Below are 20,759 nucleotides of genomic sequence, written 5' to 3' on the forward strand. Positions count from 1 at the left end.
CAGCAACTACCTACATTTAAACTGGACCTGTTACTTATTCAGTGTATTGGTGATGCTGGGTGTGCACATTTATCTGCAAGCACCTTGCAGTAACCCTGGTTGAGAAGGAAGCCCCCGGGTGGTGCTTTGGCATCAGTTAGACTAGAGTTCAAAAACAACTACTGTCACTTTTTTAAAAATTTTTAAATGTTTATTTATTCTTGAGAGAGAGAGAGTGGGGGAGGGAGATAGAGAGGGAGACAGGATCTGAAGCAGGCTCTGTGCTGACAGCAGTGAGTCCAATGTGAGACTCAAACTCATGAACCGTGAGATCATGACTTGAGTCAAAGTCAGACGGTAACCTACTGAGCCACCCAGGCACCCCATGACTTCTGTCACTTTCAAGCTGTGTTTCTTAATTTCTGTGGGTCTCCTACTCTTCATCTGTAAAGTGGAGATGATAACCTTTTCTTGGCAAGGTCATTGTGAAGATTCCAAATAATGTATACAGGGTCATCAGCATGAGGTCTGGAGGTGTGTTCCCAACAATGGTGATATTTGCTGCTTAAAGTTAATTTCACTCTTAAGCAGTTTTGCTTAAGAATTTTAGAGACATTCTTTATCCTTTCCTATTGGACCCTGGGTTTTCTGTTCAATTGTCGGTGACCTGACCCAGTTGACCCAGGATTTTGCCTCTCCCACTGCACCAATGTCTGCCTCTCTGAATCTTCCCTTGGCTTCTACATGGAGTCATCCTTTCAAATAGCAAATACTTTCCTCTGTATCCAGTCAAGTCCCTTGCTACCTCTTTTCTTTTAAATGTTTATGACCTTATTTTGATATCTATTTACCATATAGTCTCCTCCTTCATCCCTCCAATTTCCTATTCAAAATTACACCAATGAATTATACTTTTATTTTAACACGAATGGAAAAAATCACCACTATAACCCACATGTAAGTAAAAGATTGGCCAACTTATCATATCACTAGATGTGGTCAATCTTTTTCTAATTCTTTTTTGTTTTTTAGTCACCCTAAATTTCTAACACCTTGCTTGTGCATACTGACTTCTTTCAACATGCTTACTTGGGTAATTCACCTCCTAGTCCAGCGAGGTCTACCAGACAGCTTACCCACTGTCTCCTGTCACACACAATATTCTAGAGTCATTGCTTCATCAACACCTCCCTCTCTTAAGATGCCCCACATCACTGCATAACATTTTGGTTTAGTCTCCTTTTTTCTTCATGTGGCTTGACCCTCAAGGTATCCCACTTAAAGAAGCAGATCTCTCACACTTAGAAAGAACACAATGACCGTCACTAGGCTTGTCATGTAGATGTCATCTCTGTGCTGTGGACTCCAGCCTCCCTAGCCTCCTGCTCCAATCACATCTGGTCTGGTCACTGAGAGAGGGCTTAGCCTACTTTGAGTCTGTGATCCTGCCTATAGATTAATCTACAGACCCCTTCATCTATCAACATTCATTTGTTTGTTTGGGTTTTTCTCTTTTGCATTTTACCTACATTTCTGCTTCCTGGCAAGTTCTTTCTAGGATTTGACCATGAATCTTTCCTGATTTCCCCTGATTCCTAAGTGACCTAAGCAATTTGCAGTGCTTGTTACCATGAACCTGCCCATTCAGTACATGCTCTCTCTTGGAGCTTCAGTCCACCTTCTGCTCTTTAATTTGGCAGATCCAAGTTTAATTTCTAGCATGGACACTGATTATGTGAATTTAGACATATATTATATGCAACTTCCTCAGAGGTCAACCTTGTAATTCTCAGGGAGGTTGGATATTTGACCTGGGGTCACACAACTCAGAAATGGTAAAGACTTGAGCTTAAGCCTGGTTGTAAATTCCATGTCTCTCTATTAATCATCTTCCAAAGGCAAGAGAGAATTCAGGAGAAAAATCTGGGCTCCTGGGGAAGCTTCTCTTCTGCATTTATAGCTTCTCTAGCTGGAACGGATTTCTACTCACATCTTGGAGTATTCTGGGTGGCTCTAGGAAGGTAGCTCATTTGTAAGAGAGAAATAATATAAGCTAGCAAAAGCCAGTTATTTTCTAGAATCCAAATTCCTGAGGGGGAAGTGCCTGCTTCCAAGATGGCTTTCTGAACGTTCTTATGGTTGATTGAACACCAGCTGTGTCTTCTCTGAAACATCTATTTAACATGACTAGGAATACATGCCAATAGACTAACCTTGAAGGAAGTCAGGTCCAGTTGAAAATGAGCATAAGAACACAGGGGATTTCCCATTTTCCACCTGATAATGATCATTTTTCTTTCAAACATGATTGATTCTGAGAATCATTTCCTTATTTTACTCCTTCCTAGCTGAGTTGGAGGCTCCCCCTCTATGCTGACACGCCCCCCTATGCATGACTCTCTGGGGGACCCTATCATATTGTGCTGTTCCCTGACTTGCCCCTCTCCCTCCTTGCACTGTGAGCTCCTTGATGGAAGAGTCTGGATCTCATCTTTGAATTCTCAGTACTTAGTATAGGACCTGATGCAGAATGAGTATTTGCAGTTTGTGTTTATAAAAGAGGGAGAGTGGGATGGGGGAGGGGGAATGGAGGGACAGAGAGAGATTGGAATTTAGAGAGGTAGAAGAGGAGAGGAAAGGAGAAGAGAGAAAGGGGGAAAATGGAGAAGAATACAGGGAGAAAAAGAGTTAAGAATAGATGAATCCAGTGAAGCCACTACAAGATATTTGGATCCAAACTCCATTAATTACCTGGCTCCCATATATTTCTCTAATAAGGTAGCATTGCTGTTGCTTTATATCCCTGAATATAAGCTTCAACTCCTACTATATCCCACAGCTCTTAAAATGTCTGAATATTCCCCCTTTCTCTAGTGATGGTTATCCAAGCAAATGGTTGTAGGCTTTAGGGGCAAATCTGGGGAAATCACACTGAACATACTTTTTCTGGTATCATAGGGTCCTTCTTCTGGTACTTCACACTCTTTTATTTGATGACACTTCAGTTAAGAGCTGGTTAAAATCTGGAGACTGGGCAAAGGGATCATGACTCCATTGGAGGCGCTAATATGAGCCTTCTCATTCATTCTTAATCTCTTTCAATTATGTGCCCTAAACAGTATTCTTGCTGGTTGCCCATATACCTTGCATCATGAACACCATGTTCTATTTTCTATATCCAAAGATGCAGCTCAGATTCCTCCTGTTTGCCATTTTGACCTTGCTGCCTAATAGAGAAAGTATGTGCACTTTGCATCTGACAGTTAAGAGTTGCCATGTGATCTCTGTTATTCTGGTTACCTGTGTGCTTTTGCCATTAGGAAGCCCAGTTCTGTAACAACAGAACAATAGCCTCAGCTGATGTCCTCCCTAACCATATGTTTTTATCACTTTGTTGATCAGAATATCCTCTAGGCCTCCCTCCCAAGCAACATGGTAAACTTGTGGGCTTCTCAGTCTTATATAATAGCCCCATTATACATTTCTACTTCTACAAGCCTTTTGATTCCTTCCTTATGAGGCTTCCAAGGCAACTTTTGGCACTTCTATTTAATTCAATGAGGGCTCTCACTTTTTTCAGAATTCTATGAGTCAGAAAATAGCATACATTAGACCTTTTTTCCCTAGGACCCTTGCCAAGGTGTTAATCCTGCATGGTGGGGGAGTGGAGTGGCTCCATATCAACAAACTCTCTCTTATTCAGCTTTAAGTTCCAACTATCCTTTGATTCCCCACCCTCTAAATTCACTCCTAAGCAGGCTCTCCCAGTGCTTGCTAGTGCATGTTAGTCAGTTCTTGCAGAAACTTTGATGTGTATCGCTCTTATGTTGGCAGATTTAGCTCTTCCCTGGTTTTGTGGAGATTAAACCTAATTTATGAATCTGGTAGGAGAAGATATGGATGCAGATCTTGAGGAAATTATCATTGTTTTATAAGGCCTGTGTCTTATGTGACTTCTTTTGGTCCTACAGGAAGGGAGGGGGCATATCTTCCAATAGGAGAATGCGCCATTACTGCAGATTAAGAGAATTCAGAGGAATCTGGGTGTTCAAAGCTCTCATTGGTATCTACCCAGAAATCATCATACTGAGACTGAGGGCGCCACTGATTTCCTATCAGGGCCCTATCTCTGGAACAAGGAGAGGTAGCAAGGCCTTCTTTGAAATTATATTACTTTTATAATTAAATTCTGTGTCTGTTCTTCCCTCTGTCAGTCCTCTGACTATAGAGAGTGAGTGTCTTTAATGTTGCCAAAGAGCGCCCTGGAAGTCTCACACTTAGCTTTAAATAGAGCTGAGCCTGCCGTTTTCTTTCCTCAATAATGGCACTTCACAATATCTACAAAACTCCATTTTCCTTACAGTTTCTATTTTCCTTGGACCTCTCAGATACTAGTCTACCAGAATGTAAAATCTTAACAATTGTATTTGATATATCATTATAATCATTCTAGGGTCTATCTAAGCTGTCAGTGATTGACATCTGACCAACAAGTGATCCACCTCCAGACTCTCCTCATTTGTGTTTGCTTTTAAGACCATTTCTCATACCAACTGTTTTAGATTGGGTTCCTTAGAAATGGCCTGAGACAAGGATTCCTGAGGAAGTGATTTATGGCAAAAGTGCTCTCTGGAAAGGAAGAGTGAGGGAAGCAGAATAGTTCAAGGAAAGAAGGCTAACCAAAGATTGGTCTCAACTGAGGACTGGTTTAGCCTGGTCCCATAGGACTTTTGACAAAAGAATTGTTCCATAGAGTTGGTTGCATGTTGAGGCAAGTGGAATGGTTTTCTATATCTCTCAGTCAGTCAGTCAGTCAGTCAGTCAGTCAGTCTTTCTCTGGAGAATGGTAGATTATAAACTTCCTGCATGGCTTCTGTCCAGCCATGGGCAATTGTCTGAAGAAGAGCCATTGGCTGAATCNCAGTGCACTGAGCTGGTAGAGGAGATGCTGAGTAGGGTCTGCCAACAATCCCATTTCCACAACAACTTCCAAAAAATCACCTCAGCAAAGACATACTTTTTTTGATATCTAGTGAGAGACAGATCTCATATAAAAATGGGATTGTCTGAAGTAACTAGAAAGAAGATTCCAACAACAAGCAAATTTCAAGGGAGTTAGAGATAAATTATGTAATTGCTTGTGTGTGTAATGTTAGACCCTGTATTAATCTTTATAAAATTAAAACAGTTTTTGTTGTCTTCAGCATGGTTGTTAACATCCTATTCTCAAAAAAAGAATAGAAGGTAAAAGTAAAAGTTAATAAAAAGAGAATTCTAGAAAAGAAAAGTTTTTATTTAGTGGTGAAGAAGAGAAAACAGATTTAAAACCTGGTCAATTTTCAAAGAATCATACTTAGTGCTAAGCATACTGAAGAAATGGAGGTCTAGGAAAATAAAAAGAATATTTGTATACATGAGTGATTTTTGGAAAACTCTATCTCAAACCATGCACATTTGTGGCCTTGAGATTAATATAAAATAAATTTGGGGGATGTCTGGGTGGCTCAGTCCATTAAGCGTCTGACTTTGTCTCAGGTCATGATCTCACAGTTCTTGGGTTCGAGCTCCACGTCAGGCTCTGTGCTGACAGCTAGCTCAGAGCCTGGAGTCTGCTTCAGATTCTGTATCTCCCTCTCTCTCTCTGACCCTCCCCTCCTCTCTCTCTCTCTCTCTCTCTCAGAAATAAACAAAACATTTTTAAAAATTTAAAAAAAGAAAATAAATTTGGGAGAAAGGGTAATGAAAAAGTGTTTCACTAAGAGTAGACTATCTGAGCATACTGAGAACAATGGCCACAAGATAGGGAATTATCCCTCATACAAATATAACTATGGATAGAGCAAGGAAGGGTCAACAGTGTCAAAAACAGTTGTAATAGCACTATAAAGATTTAAAAACGTTTCAGAAATATAAAGTATCAAGTTGATTATTGTTCTATGTTAAATCCAATAATGTATATATCCAGTCTAGATACTTTAAGACCAAGGCACAGAGTCCCACCACTAAAGGAATTTGAAGTATCTGATTCACTAAAGGCAACAAAATACCTTCAATCCATCTCAACTCCGTCATCATATTAACTGAACTCCTCAAACTTACAACTGGACCAAAAAAGTTTGCCTATTTTGAGGCATAAATACTATTTACCTCAGATTCGACTGCTCTACATAGAATATACAAAATTTAATTTTAAAACATATGGGACACACACACACACTCACAAAAAACAATGTATTTTTAAGAGGAAAGGTAATGTAACTAAACTCAGAGCAGATCCAGATATTGGAACTATCAGTAAGAGATTTTAAAACAACCATTTAAAAATATTTAAAGTCTCTGGAAATTGTACTAAAGGCATATAGCAACTGAAGGAACATTTATTCAAAAGAATCTGGCAAGAACAGCAAGAGTCTGTGGCACGAACCATGACTCAACACCTTCCTCCTCCTTCCCAATTCAGTATGATGGAAATTCCACTTCAGGCAGGTATAGCCAAGAACAGTGGGCTCTCTTACCCCCAGCTCCAAGTCAAGGGCCACAGCATCTTCCCAAAAGGGGCAGAGTTCTGCATTTCTTCCTCTTCCTCTCTCACAACTATATGCTGCAAAAGCTAATTTCCAGGAGAGTGCAGACAACAGATTTGGGACTCCCTGCTCCTACTCAGTCTCCATTCATATAGCAGAGGCTCTACCTCAAGAGCAGCACATTGAGAATATGAGAGCCTCAATCACCGTCCTTTGCGGAAAGGCAAGCCACGATGTTCAAAAACAATTGCCACTGCCCAGCACCCTGCAACTGAAGCAGGGGTATCACTTAGAAAAAATTGCGCCACTGTCCTCAATCCCAGCTACAGAGTCATGTCCCAGATATTTTTCCCAGGGGGGACAGCCAGCTCTGAAGGAACTATTTGAAACAGTGTGGGGAAGTTCAACCCTAAGGGTACTTTCAAAAACAATAAAGGTTTTGGTAGTGAGCAAAAGAGGAATGTGGTAACTTCATAAAGGGGTACAAAGAAAAGTATAGGGCAGCTAATTTAACAGAGAAAGAGACATCTAAGATATGCCTTCCTGAGGTCAGAATAAATGTCAAACTCTGACCTCAAAACTTACCTCTGTAAAGGAATCTTAAGTTAATTGAACCCAACTATGGAGCAATTTATGCCCTAGGACATTGTCAAAAACAGTAGAAGAATTAGCTAGGAATCAGTACAGCCTAAAAACTTGGTGTGATAAGAGAAAGAGAGAGTCATGTTAAAACCACTGTTACATTAGGGAGACTGTGCGTATGCCTAAGACTGTGGCTTCTAAGGAGTGACCCTGGAGGGTACACACTGCCAGAGAAATGGACTAAAATAGTCCAGCCATAATACTAAACAAATCAACAAGCAACTATATCAACAAGCCCCTGAGGTGGAATGCCAGCATCCAGAGTGTTATTATATAGTATATAAAATGTCTAGTTTTCAATAAAAATTACAAGACATATAAAGAAACAAAGTATGACATATACATAATACAAAAGGAACACAACGGAAACTGTTTGTTGAGGGCCCAGATATCACATTTTGTAGTCATAGACTTCAAAATAGCCATTATAAACGTGAAAGTAGCCATAAAAATATGTTCAAACAACAAAAGGAAAAAAACACTTAAGGAAGAAGAAGAACATAGGTCGACAAAGTTTCTCCACATAGAGAATATCTACAAAGAGATCAAAATTAAAAAACAAAAACAAATGGAAATTCAAGAGTTGAAAAGTATAAGTGAAATCAAAAATTTAGTAGAAGAGAAGATGGGGTGCCTAGATGGTTCAGCTGGTTAAACATCCAATTCTTAATTTCAGCTCAGGTCATGATCTCACAGTTTGTGAGTTCAAGCCCCATGTCAGTCTCTGTGCTGACAGTGTGGAGCCTGCTTGGGATTCTCTCTCTCCCTCTCTCTCTTTGCCCCTCCCTTGCATGTGTTCTCTCTCTCTCTCTCAAAATAAATAAACAAACAAACAAATTCAGTAGAAGAGCATAATAGTAGATTTTTAACTGATAGAAAAATAAATTAGTAAACCTGAAGATAGATCAATAGGAATAATGCAACAGAAAAAACAGAAAGAAAAAAATAATGAAGAAAAATGAACAGAGCCTCAGAGAAATATGGGACTCCATTAAGTTCACCAACATATATGTATGGGAGCACTAGAAGCATAGAAGAGATACATAGGATAATAAAAAATATTTCAAAAAATAATAGTTATTTTCTAAATTTTAATACCTAATGGTATTATGGTATTAAATGGTATGTGGTATATGCATCCACAAAGGTCGATTAAATCCAAGTAAAATAAATTCAATGAAATTCACAAACTAAAACATAATAGTACATTTTCTAAAAGGCAAAGGAAAAATTCAAAGCAGCAAAAGAAAGACTTCCCGGGTAATAGAGGACACCAATAAGATTAACTACTTGACTTCTCATTGAAACATTTTAAGACCAGAAGGCAATGGGATGATATATTCAGATGCTGAAAGAAGAAAGCATGGTCAATAACTATTTTGTACACCTTAAATTAATGTAACATTGCGTGTAAACTATACTTAAATAAAAATAAACAAATAAATGCATAGTCAATCAAGAATCTTATATCCAGTGAAACTATCTTTTAAAAATGGAAGTCAAAGAAAGACATTGCCAAAAACTAAAACAGAGATTTTGTGGTTAGCACAACCCTCTTACAAGAAATACTGAAGAAATCTCTTCCAATTAAAAGCAAACAATCTCAGGCAGTAATTAAATCCATAATGTGGTAAGGGTAATTTTGTAATGATATAAAATAGTATAAATGCGTATTTCTTCCCCTGCCTACTATGGACTGATTTATTTATTTTTTAATATAGCTTATTGTTAATGTGGCTAATATACAGTATATAGAGTGTGCTCTTGGTTTTGAGGGTAGATTCCCATGATTCATCACTTACATACAACACCCAGTGCTCATCCCAACAGATGCTCTCCTCAATTTCCATCATCCAATTTCCCTTACTTCCCCCCCATCAACCCTCAGTTTATTCTGTTTTTAAGATTCTTGTGGTTCGCCTCCTTCCCTGTCTGTTTGTCACTACTTTTACCCCTTCCCCCAAGGTCTTCTGTTAAATTTCTCAAGTTCCACATATGAGTGGAAAAATATGATATCTGTCTTTGACTGAGCATTAACTGATTTTAAAAGCAATTGTACAAAACAATAAGTACCTAGTTGTATTACTGAATGGATAACATAAACAAATACAATAACTCTGCCAATAACAGCACAAAGGAGATGGATAGAGCCAGAGCTGTTCTGGAGAAAGAAAATGATACCAAATGGCACCTTGAATCTAAAGAAAAAATGAAGAGCACCTTATTTACTAGAAAAGGTAAATAAGGATAATACAACAAATGCTATACATATAGACTTGCTCTCCTTTCTTCTTCCAGGTTCTTTAAAGAATATATAAACTAAAATTTTTTAAATAAAAATATATGAAGTAATAATTGTAACAATGTATTGCTAAGTTTATAACTATATAGACACAGGTAATAACAGTAATAAAAGGAGGAAGAGGAGAGAGCCACACAGAAGTAATGTTTCCCTAGCTAACTGGCATTGTTAGTATACACCTGAAGTCAATTCTAAGTTAAGATGTATATGGCAAGCCATAGAGCATCATCAAAAAAAAAAGTTTTAAACTTTAAAAAGAAAACAATCAAAGATATCAAAATAAAAAGCTTTTGCACAGTGAAGTAAACCATCAACAAAATGTAAAGGCAACCTACTAAATGAGAGAAGATAGTTGCAAATGATATATCTGATGAAGAGTTATGATCTAAAATTGAAATTATCATTAAGTTAAAAATTATTATTAAATTATTATTTAAAAGCACACACATCTGAACACCAAAAAAGATAAAAAGACACCCCACAAATAATCCAGTTTAAAAATGGGCAAAGGGCCTGGATAGACATTTTTCCAAAGAAGACTTAAAGATGTCAAAACAGACACAGGAAATGATGCTCAACATCACTCATCATTAGGGAAATACAAATAAAAACTATAATGAAATATCACCTCACACCTGTCAACATGGCTAAAAACAAAAATACAAGAAATAACAAGGGTTGGCAAGGATGTGAATAAAAAGAAATCCTTGTGCACAATCGGGAATGAAATTAGTGCACCCCCTGTAGAAATCAATATGGAGTTTTCTCAAAAAATTAAAAATAGAAATGCCATATGATCCAGTAATTTTACTACTGAATATTTACCCAAAGAAAATGAAAACACTAATTAGAAAAGATATATGCACTCTTACGTTTATTGTATCATTATTTACAATAGCCAAGATAGAAAGCAACCTAAGTGTTATCCATCCTAAGTGAATGGATAAACATATATATATAATGGAATATTACTCATTCATAAAAAAATAAGCTCTTGCCATTTGAGGCAGATGGACCCAGAGAGTAATATGCTAAGTAAAGTAAGCCAGACATTGAAGGACAAATACCATATGATTTTATTTATATGTGGAGTCTAAACAACAAAACAAATGAACAAAACAAAACAATCAAACAAACCAAAAAAACTCAGTACAGAACAAATTGGTGTTTGCCAGAGGGGAAGTGGGTTAGGAAATGGGTGAAATAGATAAACAGGATTAAAAAGTACAAACTTTGAGTTATGAAATAAACAAGCATGGAAATGAAGAGCACAGCATAAGGAATAGTCAATAATATTGTACTAATGTTGTATGGTGCCTACACTTATTATGGTAAACACTGGGTAATGCATAGAGTAGTCAAAACAATACATCATACATCTGGAACTATTATAGCACTATACGTTAATTATACTTCAATTTAAAAATAAAGTACTATAGTCCAAGTAAATAAACAAATAAAATGTTATACTAGTAAATATTGACTTGTGTAAAAGTAAAGTGACTATGATTAATACGTAAAATGATATAGTGGATAAGGTGGCCAACATGCATAAACAAGAAGGAATTTCATCAGAGAAATAAAAACTGCAAGAAAGAATCAAATGAAGATATTATAAATTTAAAAACACTGCATGAGGGGAAAAGAACTGCTTTCATAAGCTCATCAGTAGACTCAACAAAGCTGAAAAAAGAATCAACAGATTTGAGAATATACTATATTATATATGTATAGCATATGTTTACTAAGTTTGCTACTGTCTAATTACTTGGGCCATAATATTTTATATTCCCACCAAAAATGTATAAAAGTTCCTATTCTTGAGCGTTCATATCAGTACTTAGTATTCCCAGTTTTACTGTTTTACAGTTTTTTTCTAATCTTATAGAATTGATATGGTTGATGACTATGGAAACTTCGGCAAGTTACTTAACCTCCTTAGGCCTCTATCTTCTCATCTGTTAAGTAAATGTGTTACTACTTACCTCACAGGTTATTGCCAAGATTGAATAAAAATATATACAGAAATTATTGGGGCTCCTGGATGGCTCAGTTGGTTAAGCATCTGACTTTGGCTCAGGTCATGATTTCATGGTTTGTGTGAGTTCAAGCATCATGTCAGGCTCTGTGCTGACAGCTCAGAGCCTGAAGCCTGCTTCGGATTCTGTGTCTCCCTCTCTCTCTGCCCCTCCCCTGCTCATTCTCTGTCTCTCTCTCTCAAAAGTAAATAAACACTTTTTAAAAAATTTTAATATACAGAAATTACAAGGTGCTTAGTATACAATTAATACTTCATTCTTTCCATATATAGGATTCCAGAGCATTCAACAAAGTTTCTTATATAGTACATACTCAATACAGAAAAATTGATCAAATGATATAAAAGTTATATTCAGTGTCTCTACTGAAAAAAGATCCTCATGTTCATGGAACAAAATAACAAGGAAGTTAAAAGCAAAGTTTGGAATCACACAAACCTGTGTCAAGTTGTATTTCTGTTCTTTTTTTAAAAAATTCATTGTTAATATGTGCTTTTAATTTTTTTATTTATTTTTGACAAAGAGAGAGACAGAGCATGATCAGGGGAGGGGAAGAGAGAAAGAGACAGAAACACAAAATCTGATGCAGGCTCCAGGCTCTGAGCTGTCAGCACAGAGCCCGACCCAGACCTCCAATTCGTGAGCCGCAAGATCATGACCTGAGCCGAAGTCGGCCGATTAACCGACTGAGCCACACAGGCACCCATAAAAATTCTTTATCAATATTAATAAAACACTGGAGATATTTCAATTTAGGGAAGAGAAAATAAATATTCTGGTGGCTATGCAAAAGAAATAGAAGTTTTAATTATACACCACTCTCTTCTTTTTCTTCATCTCCTGATAAGGAACATAAGCATAAAATAAATTTTATATTTTAATTTGTATAATATACACTAATATTTATGCATTATTAATATTGGACATAGGGAAATACCTATAAGACATAAAACAGAAAAGATAAATGTTTCTTAGAGCTATGTAACAGATACTAGCTAACTTGGTAAGCATTTTATTTTCACCAAGGAATTTTTCCAGAAGAGACTATCAGAATCTTTCTGGGTTGAAAGTGGTATCATCTGGAGCGCCTGGGTGGCTTAGTCGGTTAAGCGTCCGACTTTCGCTTAGGCCATGATCTCGTGGTTCGTGGGTTCGAGCCCCACGTCGGGCTCTGTGCTGACGGCCAGCTCAGAGCCTGGAGCCTGTTTCAGAGTCTGTGACTCCCTCTCTCTCTGACCCTCCCCTGCTCACGCTGTCTCTCTCTCTCTCTCTCCTAGAAATAAATAAAAAAACATTAAAAAAATAAAAAAGAAAGTGGTATCATCTCTAATTTTGATTTTGCTTTCACTATGAATATATAAATAACAACAAAAAGTATATGTTACAAGGCCAATGTGCAAATTAAATAAAAACTGCAATACATTACATATGACATATGTCAAAGTATACGTAAGACTTATTTTGAGTATGGTAGTTCCATGTAAGTAAGATGTTCAAAAAAGTGCCTATACTTAATATTTCTTTTTTGAATACCTGCAGTGTTTATATATATACTCAGTTGTGAGGAGTAGAGACAAAAAATAAATAGAGCAAGAGATTGCTGCTATGCACAGTGTACATAGCAGAGAGGGGGCGGTGTGAAGCATCTCATTCATTTTTGTGTAGGAGATATCTAAGCTTGGGAACTTAGAGCTTCCCATGGACTGAACTCTCTCCCAGCTCCCAATAGGATCATGGAGTAGGCATCTTGGTTGAGAATAAGCTTGGCTTACAGGGCAAGGGCATAATGACTATGTTATGGACTAACAATCTGTGTCCCCTCAAAAGCCATATGTTGAAACTCTGACACCCACTGCAGCTGTATTGGAAGATGGGGCCTCTTAGGAGGTACATAAGTTGAAATGAGGTCATTAGGCAGAGCCCTGATCATATGAGTCTCTGTTCCATATAAGAAAAGACACCAGAGCTCGCTCTCTCCCCTCAAACACACAACAAACAAAGGCCAATTAAGGACATAGAGAAAAGGTGGCCATCTACAAGAGAACCCTCACCAGACACTGAATTGGCATGAACTTTGATCTTGGACACCTCAGTCTCCAGAACTATGAGAAAAAAATTTCTCTTGTTTAAACCACCAAATTTAGTGTTTTGTTATGGCAATCCCCACACACTAAAACAGATACTTTCCTTCAAAACAGTACTTTCCTTCATTCAGAATCTAAGACCAAACACCAGCCTTGTCTTTGATACAAGAGATGTTTAATGCCCCATTACTAGTCACTTGACCTGGAACTCTCCCTCTCTCCTGATGGCTGAGGGCGTTCAGAGAGGCAGTTTATTTTTTTTATGTTTTTAAATGTTTTATTTATTTCTGAGAGACAGAGAGACAGTGTGAGCAGAGGAGGGTCAGGGAGAGAGGGAGCCATGGAATCTGAAGCAGGCTCCAGGCTCTGAGCTAGCTGTCAGCACAGAGCCTGACGCGGGGCTTGAACCCACGAACCGTGAGATCATGACCTGAGCCGAAGTCGGACGCTTAACCGACTGAGCCACCCAGGCACCCCTCAGAGAGGCAGTTTAAAGCCTTGCATCCCTGAAATACAGGAAATGAATGGGAATGTTGGTAAAGGAGAAGGGGAAGAAGAGGAATGCATTGGGCGGTCAGAGACTGATTCAGGGGGAAAGGGAAAGAAGAAGAAAGGAACAGGAGAGCTCACGGACAAAGGGAGAGGGGAAGAAGAAAAAACGTAGTTGGTAGATGGACACAGGGTGATCAGGACAGAGTGCAAGAGGCATGGGTGATAGCAAATGGAAAAAACAAAGAAACTGATGAGGACAGTGAGGCTTTCTTGACTTTGTCCTCCTAATTTGGTCTACCAGCTCAAAGACAACATAGGCTATGAAAAGCCTTTGTCCAAATTAGAAAAGACATCATCCTTTCTGGATGACTGAAGGAGAAAAAATGACAGACCTCGGAAAATGAACCTGGATGTGGAAGGATACCTTTGTAGCAACCTTCAGCCCTTTCCCTAGCCAATGGAGTTCCATCACAACCTATTGGTTGGCTAGTACAGCAGGGGCTGGATTAAGACCCCACTCAAAACCTGGTGCCCAGATGAGGTGAAATCAACTAGATCGTATGTGGTGGTCTTCCCTGTCCTCACCAAATAGAAGGCATTTCCACACAGTACTCTTTGCAAACCTATGGAACACCATCATCCACTGCAGGGTGACTAATATCTCCACCCAATTCAGGGCTGGCAGGAGGTGCTGAGTATTACCATTTATTTAATCAACACCTTCCATCCAATCCTTTCCTTAACATTATGAATATCCTACAATTGCATTACTAAATAGCCTTCCCCTGGACTTCCTGAAGGACTGTGAGCTAAGAGGGTAGCTTCTCATTCCTTTGGTGCTACCCACAGAGAAATCTATGGAAAGGTACTAATACATATGGATTTGGGAGACAAAGAAACAAAGGCATTATGAAACCCAAAGTCTGGGTCTGGGAGCAGTATCATCAGAAACAGTTGATTTAAGCAGCTGTAAAGCACTAATTCTCTCTAGAATTAGTCATTTAATTCTTATTTGTCTCAATTCCCAAATATCCCAAAAATTTCATATATGTACATCACAAAGATTTACTTTAAAACATGTATTCCAATCCCCACCTCACCAATCTAGATTCACTCTGTGGCGAAATGCATATAACATTGCATTTACTTTGCAGTAGAATGGAACCAGTATAATATGACAAACCACAAGAGAAAAAGAGAAACACAGAATATTTTAAATACATATGGTCATCTTGTCAAGAAATTGGACAAAATATAGAAAAGCCCTACAACAGTTAACAAACAAACAAAAAATGAGCTTCTCTCCCCTTGGTACTCTAATTATTCCAGACCTGCACCCTTAGGCTCCTACCATATCCTTCCTCCATCAGGATATACATTTTCATGTATGTATAAATGAATTAACGGAGCTACAGATTCCTACAAAAATATATGTGTTTCTTTTCTCTCCTTCCTCCCACTTCCCAACGATATGCTTCCATGGTTCAATAGTGGGAGTAACAGGAACTTAAGAATGAGATTCTAGCGGGCACAGATGGGTTTCATTTTCATCTGCCTTGTCTCCTTCCATGGCCTGACTGGGAATTGTACACACTATTTGATTTTGAAAGGATGATAATGATAAGAGAAGAATTAGGGTTTTCTAGGTTGCTGAATAATCCCCAATGATTACTGTGTTTCCACACAAAACTGAGGTAGAAGATTTAATCCTTGATCAGTTGACAGCAGCGATTCACTCTATCCAGAAGGGCTTCTTTGAATCTATCATTCCTCAGAGTGAAGATGAAAGGGTTCAGGAAAGGGGTAACCACTGATATCAATAGAGAAGCTATCTTGTTGTATTCCACACCCTGTGTTTGCTTAGGTTTCACAAACAGGAACAAGCAGCTGCCATAGCCGATCACAACAAAGGTGAAGTGAGAGGCACACGTAGAGAAGGCTTTCCTCCGGCTCGAGGCTGTGGGGATCTTGAGGATGGTGGAGATGATGTAGGTGTAGGAGACAATTGTTGGGGCCAGCGAACCAATGATAATGACAACAGCCATTAAGAAGAGAACAAACTCTGTGAAAAGAGTGTCACCACAGGATAGTTTGAGCAGTTGCCCTCGGTCACAGAAAAAATGGTCTAACAGATTTGACTTGCAGAAGGTAAACTGAAATGTGGCATAGACTGGCCATATTTCAGAAAGGAACCCAAACACCCATGACACGATGACCACCCAGATGCAGGTGTGGCTGTTCATAATGATGTTGTACCTCAAAGGGTTACAGACAGCCACGTAACGGTCCACAGCCATGGCTCCCAGTAATGCGAACTCTGTAGTCCCCACAGCAAGGTACAGGAAGAGCTGGGTGACACATGCAGCCAGAGATATTGTCTGCATCCCAGGAAGCAGCAATCCCCAAAGCATCATTGGCACAATAATAGTTGTAACCAAGATCTCCAAGGCAGAGAGATGACCAAGGAAGAAATACATAGGGGACTGCAGGCGTTTATCAACACAGACAATCACGATGATGACCGTGTTTCCCATTAATGTTGCCGAGTAGAAGAAAAAGAATATCGCAAAAAGAATGTGGTGTAGTTCTTGGGACCCAGGGAAGCCTAGAAGGCAGAACTCAGTGGTACGAGAGAGATTGCTCATCATTTACTCCTTGTTTCTGCTCCTTGTAAAACCTAGAGCTCAAAGAATGGTAGAATGGCTCACATGGTCCTGTTCTCCAAAGAGAAGGAAGACAGGTTAGGATCAGAAACTGTTTCCAACCTTAAGACCAGGTGGCATGCCCCTACTGCAATGTTTTGTACAAGGCCAGACCTGAATGTAGTTACCACCAATCTACCTCAAGACCACCTGTCTGGACTGCATGAAGACTCATTCATCACTACTGAGGATAAGAAACCTTCCTTGTCTTTTTACAGCACTGGATATGCCTTCTATCAGGGGACAGAGTATAAGAGTGTTTAAATGGGCCACTTATGAAGCTGTGTTGATCAGCCACACCAGGCCTGGGACTGTGTCACTTCTTCTTATGTTAATTGTAGCAGATGATGTAAACGTGTTCTAGGTGATGTTCCAAATTGGAACTTTGAACCTTATGCCTCATCCTTACTGGTACTGTCTAGACCCAACCTGGGGTAGTAGAAAAGCATTAGAGGACTAAGACCAACATCTTTGCTTTCCCCAGATTGTAAACTTCCATAGTACAGAACAGAAACATCTACAAATGCGAACTCTAGAACTTGAGATAATTTCCCAGGGAAGAATCATTCTTCTCTACCTCCATGTGCTTTGCAAAGTGCTGGGGGAGAGGAAAAGTGGCACCTGGCACTGACAAGGATAGATCTGAGGCCAGTAGACCCTTAGGATGTCTGTCTGAAACTTGACATCTCACTTTATTCATCCCATTACTCAAATGTCATCTCCTCAGAGGATTCTTTCCAGTTACCCTACACCAATTGGGAATGGCTTGTTAGTTTATAGACTTTACTATTCTTTGTAGCACTTTTTATCACCTGATTTGATATATTTACTAATTTCATTCCTTAATTTAACATTAAACAAATGCAGCAGTGAATAAAACAAACAAAAACTTCCTGCCCTGTGGAGCTTACATTCAAGGGGAGGGTGGATGCTAGATTATATATAAGACAAGTAAGTAAAATCATAATGCTAGATTATTAATCATGCTGAAATAAATATAAGGCAAAGAAGATGAACAGGAAATTTAATTTCATTTATTCATTGTTAATCTGTAACACCAGAATATAAACTATGAAGGCAGGGATATATTTATATATAAATAAACATATATATAATATATTACTGTTGTGTTTATATATATATTACTGTTGTGCCATAAAGTCATGCTGATAAAGTTTTATACATGATGGATGCTTGGATGTGTGCCATATGATTAAACAGTACTAGATCCTCATTAAAGTAGTTGGGCCATACCCCCTGGAGTCTACTTTACTTGGTTTGGCTTCATGGCTCACATTACCATTTTCCCTTCCTTACTTCCCTTACTAATGCTTCCTCCTCTAAGCCTCTGTGGGTTGAAATGATGGCCAAACAGGTCAAGGACAGAATTGTTGGGATACCTCAGCGATCTCCATTTCTACAATGTCTGTGTAATGAACACTAGGTGAAAAAAAGTAGAAGAATCTTAGCAGTGACTGTTCTTAATATTGGAACAGAGAAGAAATGAATCTTCCCTTTGATTCAGGGATGACTTCAACCACTCTTTGGGCTCTGGGCCTCCTTTGTTCTAACAGACTGCCAAACCCAGACTCTAAACTCAATCTTTTCCTACTCTTTCCTTCCTAGAGGAAAATCCTGAGAAAATACTCACCTCCATCAAAGGGCCTCTCCACCCTTTTCAGACTTTCCAGGGCTTGGATAACTTGTCTGGCTACTGCTGATGCATATATAGGGGCCACAGCAACTTACTCAGGAGGAGCTGAGTAAAAAGTCCAGAAATAACAACATTGTGGGAGCTGAGGGTCTCTTTCTCTCTCCTTCCTTTCCACTACTTTCCTTCCCAAGGGGACTTAGTCACTGAGGTACCTGTTCTTAATTAGCCCAGGTTCAGGGCGTCCCTAAGCAATCAGATTGAGGGAAGCAGAGCAAACTTTTAGGTATTCTCATTTCTGACCAATTAAGTGTCAGAAATTTCTAAACTTTTTGCTTAATGAAGAAACCTGAAATCTCACCAATCACAAACATTCAATACCAATACTGCCTTCTCAAAAGCTTCAAGTCCAGGTTTCAAGAGACATCTCAGACTAAGCAGATCACCCCTTCTGCCCTATATCCTAGACTCTTCCCTGATTCTCTTAGCTATTCTAAGAAAAAATCTTCTGGAAATAATAGGTGATTACCAAGGCCACAGGATAAAGGCTCAATATATAAAAAGCTATGGTATTGCTACATAGTAGCAAGAAATTAGAAACGAAAATTTAAAATTTTAATTATAAGATGCAAAAACAAAAAACTAAGAAACTAATTCAACAAAATGTACATGACTATACACTTGAAACCATAAAACACTGCGATAAACTGAGAAATATGTAAATAAGCATTGTATTTTCATGAATCAGAATCTTGAAGTTTGTTAAAATGCCTTTTTTTTTTCAACTTAGTCTGCAGATTCAATAAAATGTCACTCAAAATCCCAGGAAGTTTTTATTTTAATATTGAAGAGCTGACTGTAAGACTTCTATGCAACTATGAAGGACTAAGAAGAGCCAAAATCATTTTGAAAAAGAAGAACAAAGGTGGAAGACTCACAATACCTTATTTATAGACTTAATTTAAAGTTACAGTAATCAAAACACTATCTTACTGACATACTAGGATGTAGATCAATTTTGTTTTTCAGATCTCTTCAGACTTTCTGCATATTGGATTATGTAATCTACAAATAAATATTTTTTCTTTATTTCCTAACTGTATGCTTTTAATTTCATTTTCTTGCCTTATTGCATTAGCTAGGATGTCAAGTTTAAAGTTGAAGAGGTGTGGATGCTGAACCGACTGAGCCACTCAGGCACCCATGACCACGTTCTATCAACTTTTTGAGTAACCTTCTGCAAGAACCTCTTATGGGAATAGTAACTTTAGTTTGTAAAACAGATGACACAAATAAACCACCAGGAGAGCTTATAACATGAGAGCACAATTTGAAAATAAATGTCTTTGGGTGAAAGTTAAAGGATCTCAAGATAGTGCACAATCATGGATAAACTACTGAAATTAGAATCAGGAACCTGAATGATAATTCCTTTTCATATTCATTAGGTGTGTTATATTCAATTTGGTATGAGTGTTCAAGTCTCTGGCTTTGGTTTTCTCATCTGAAATATCTGATGTCTGATCTCTCTTTCATCTCTACCTTGCCCAAAGTGAAGGGGCAAGGAGCAGAATTTGAGTTAGTTGAGGCTTTTAGTGACTCACTGAGCCTCTCAGCCTCCTGCTGAGTCTCTCCACCTTTGGTCGTGGAACCCCTCTGCAAAAATAAATTTTTCATCAGAATCAACTCTTTCCAGACATCATGGGCTTTCATAGACCACACCAGACTCAGTACCTACAGTTACCCTTGATTACTGGATTGTTTATGTGAGTAAAACTGGTGAGTGCCCAAACTCAAACTTGGCCAAAGCTGAAGGCCATCCCATGTCTATATTTTTTTCCATATTCCACATAAGCACCCTGGGGACCCAGGCAAGAGGAGAAGTCATCACGGACCAAAGAAAGAAAGAGCCATCTTGATGATCTAGTAGGACAGATAGGGTTATTACCCTAAGGGCTGAGTGCCTGTCCACAAAAGAAGGAATGGGAGGAAAGTATCCTTACTTGCCTGCCTCAAAAGCCTGCTAACTGACCCTTTCATCTCCCATCACTTCCTTCTTTCTATTCTGTTCTCCTCATAACTGCTTGAGTGATCTTTTAAAACACAGATTGAATCAGGTCTCCTCCCTGATTAAAACCTCACTGTTAATTCATTGGTCAATGTCCCAAGTGCTATAAGAATCTATATGATTTCTAGAAATGTTTTTCTTTAATATTGTCTGTGTTTCTCTTCTTTCACCCCATGCTGTCCAGCCACACTGACATTCTTTTAATTCTTTCAAGGCTGCTGTACCTCTTAGAGTGCTCGGTTTATTCCCACCCAGTTTTGCCTTGTTCATGCCAGA

General features: G+C 38.5%; 1 protein-coding gene across 1 annotated transcript; it reads right to left on the bottom strand.

Moving 5' to 3' along the window:
• Positions 1 to 15,765: 15,765 nt before the first annotated feature.
• Positions 15,766 to 16,710, bottom strand: LOC144218073 (olfactory receptor 9A4-like). The gene has a single exon (XM_077747896.1). It carries the CDS (start codon positions 16,708 to 16,710, stop codon positions 15,766 to 15,768), a length of 945 nt encoding a protein of 314 aa, XP_077604022.1.
• Positions 16,711 to 20,759: the final 4,049 nt, after the last annotated feature.

The sequence above is a fragment of the Crocuta crocuta genome, unplaced genomic scaffold (assembly GCF_008692635.1).
Source record: "Crocuta crocuta isolate KB4526 unplaced genomic scaffold, BGI_CrCroc_1.0 scaffold682, whole genome shotgun sequence".
Classification (NCBI taxonomy): Eukaryota; Metazoa; Chordata; class Mammalia; order Carnivora; family Hyaenidae; genus Crocuta; species Crocuta crocuta.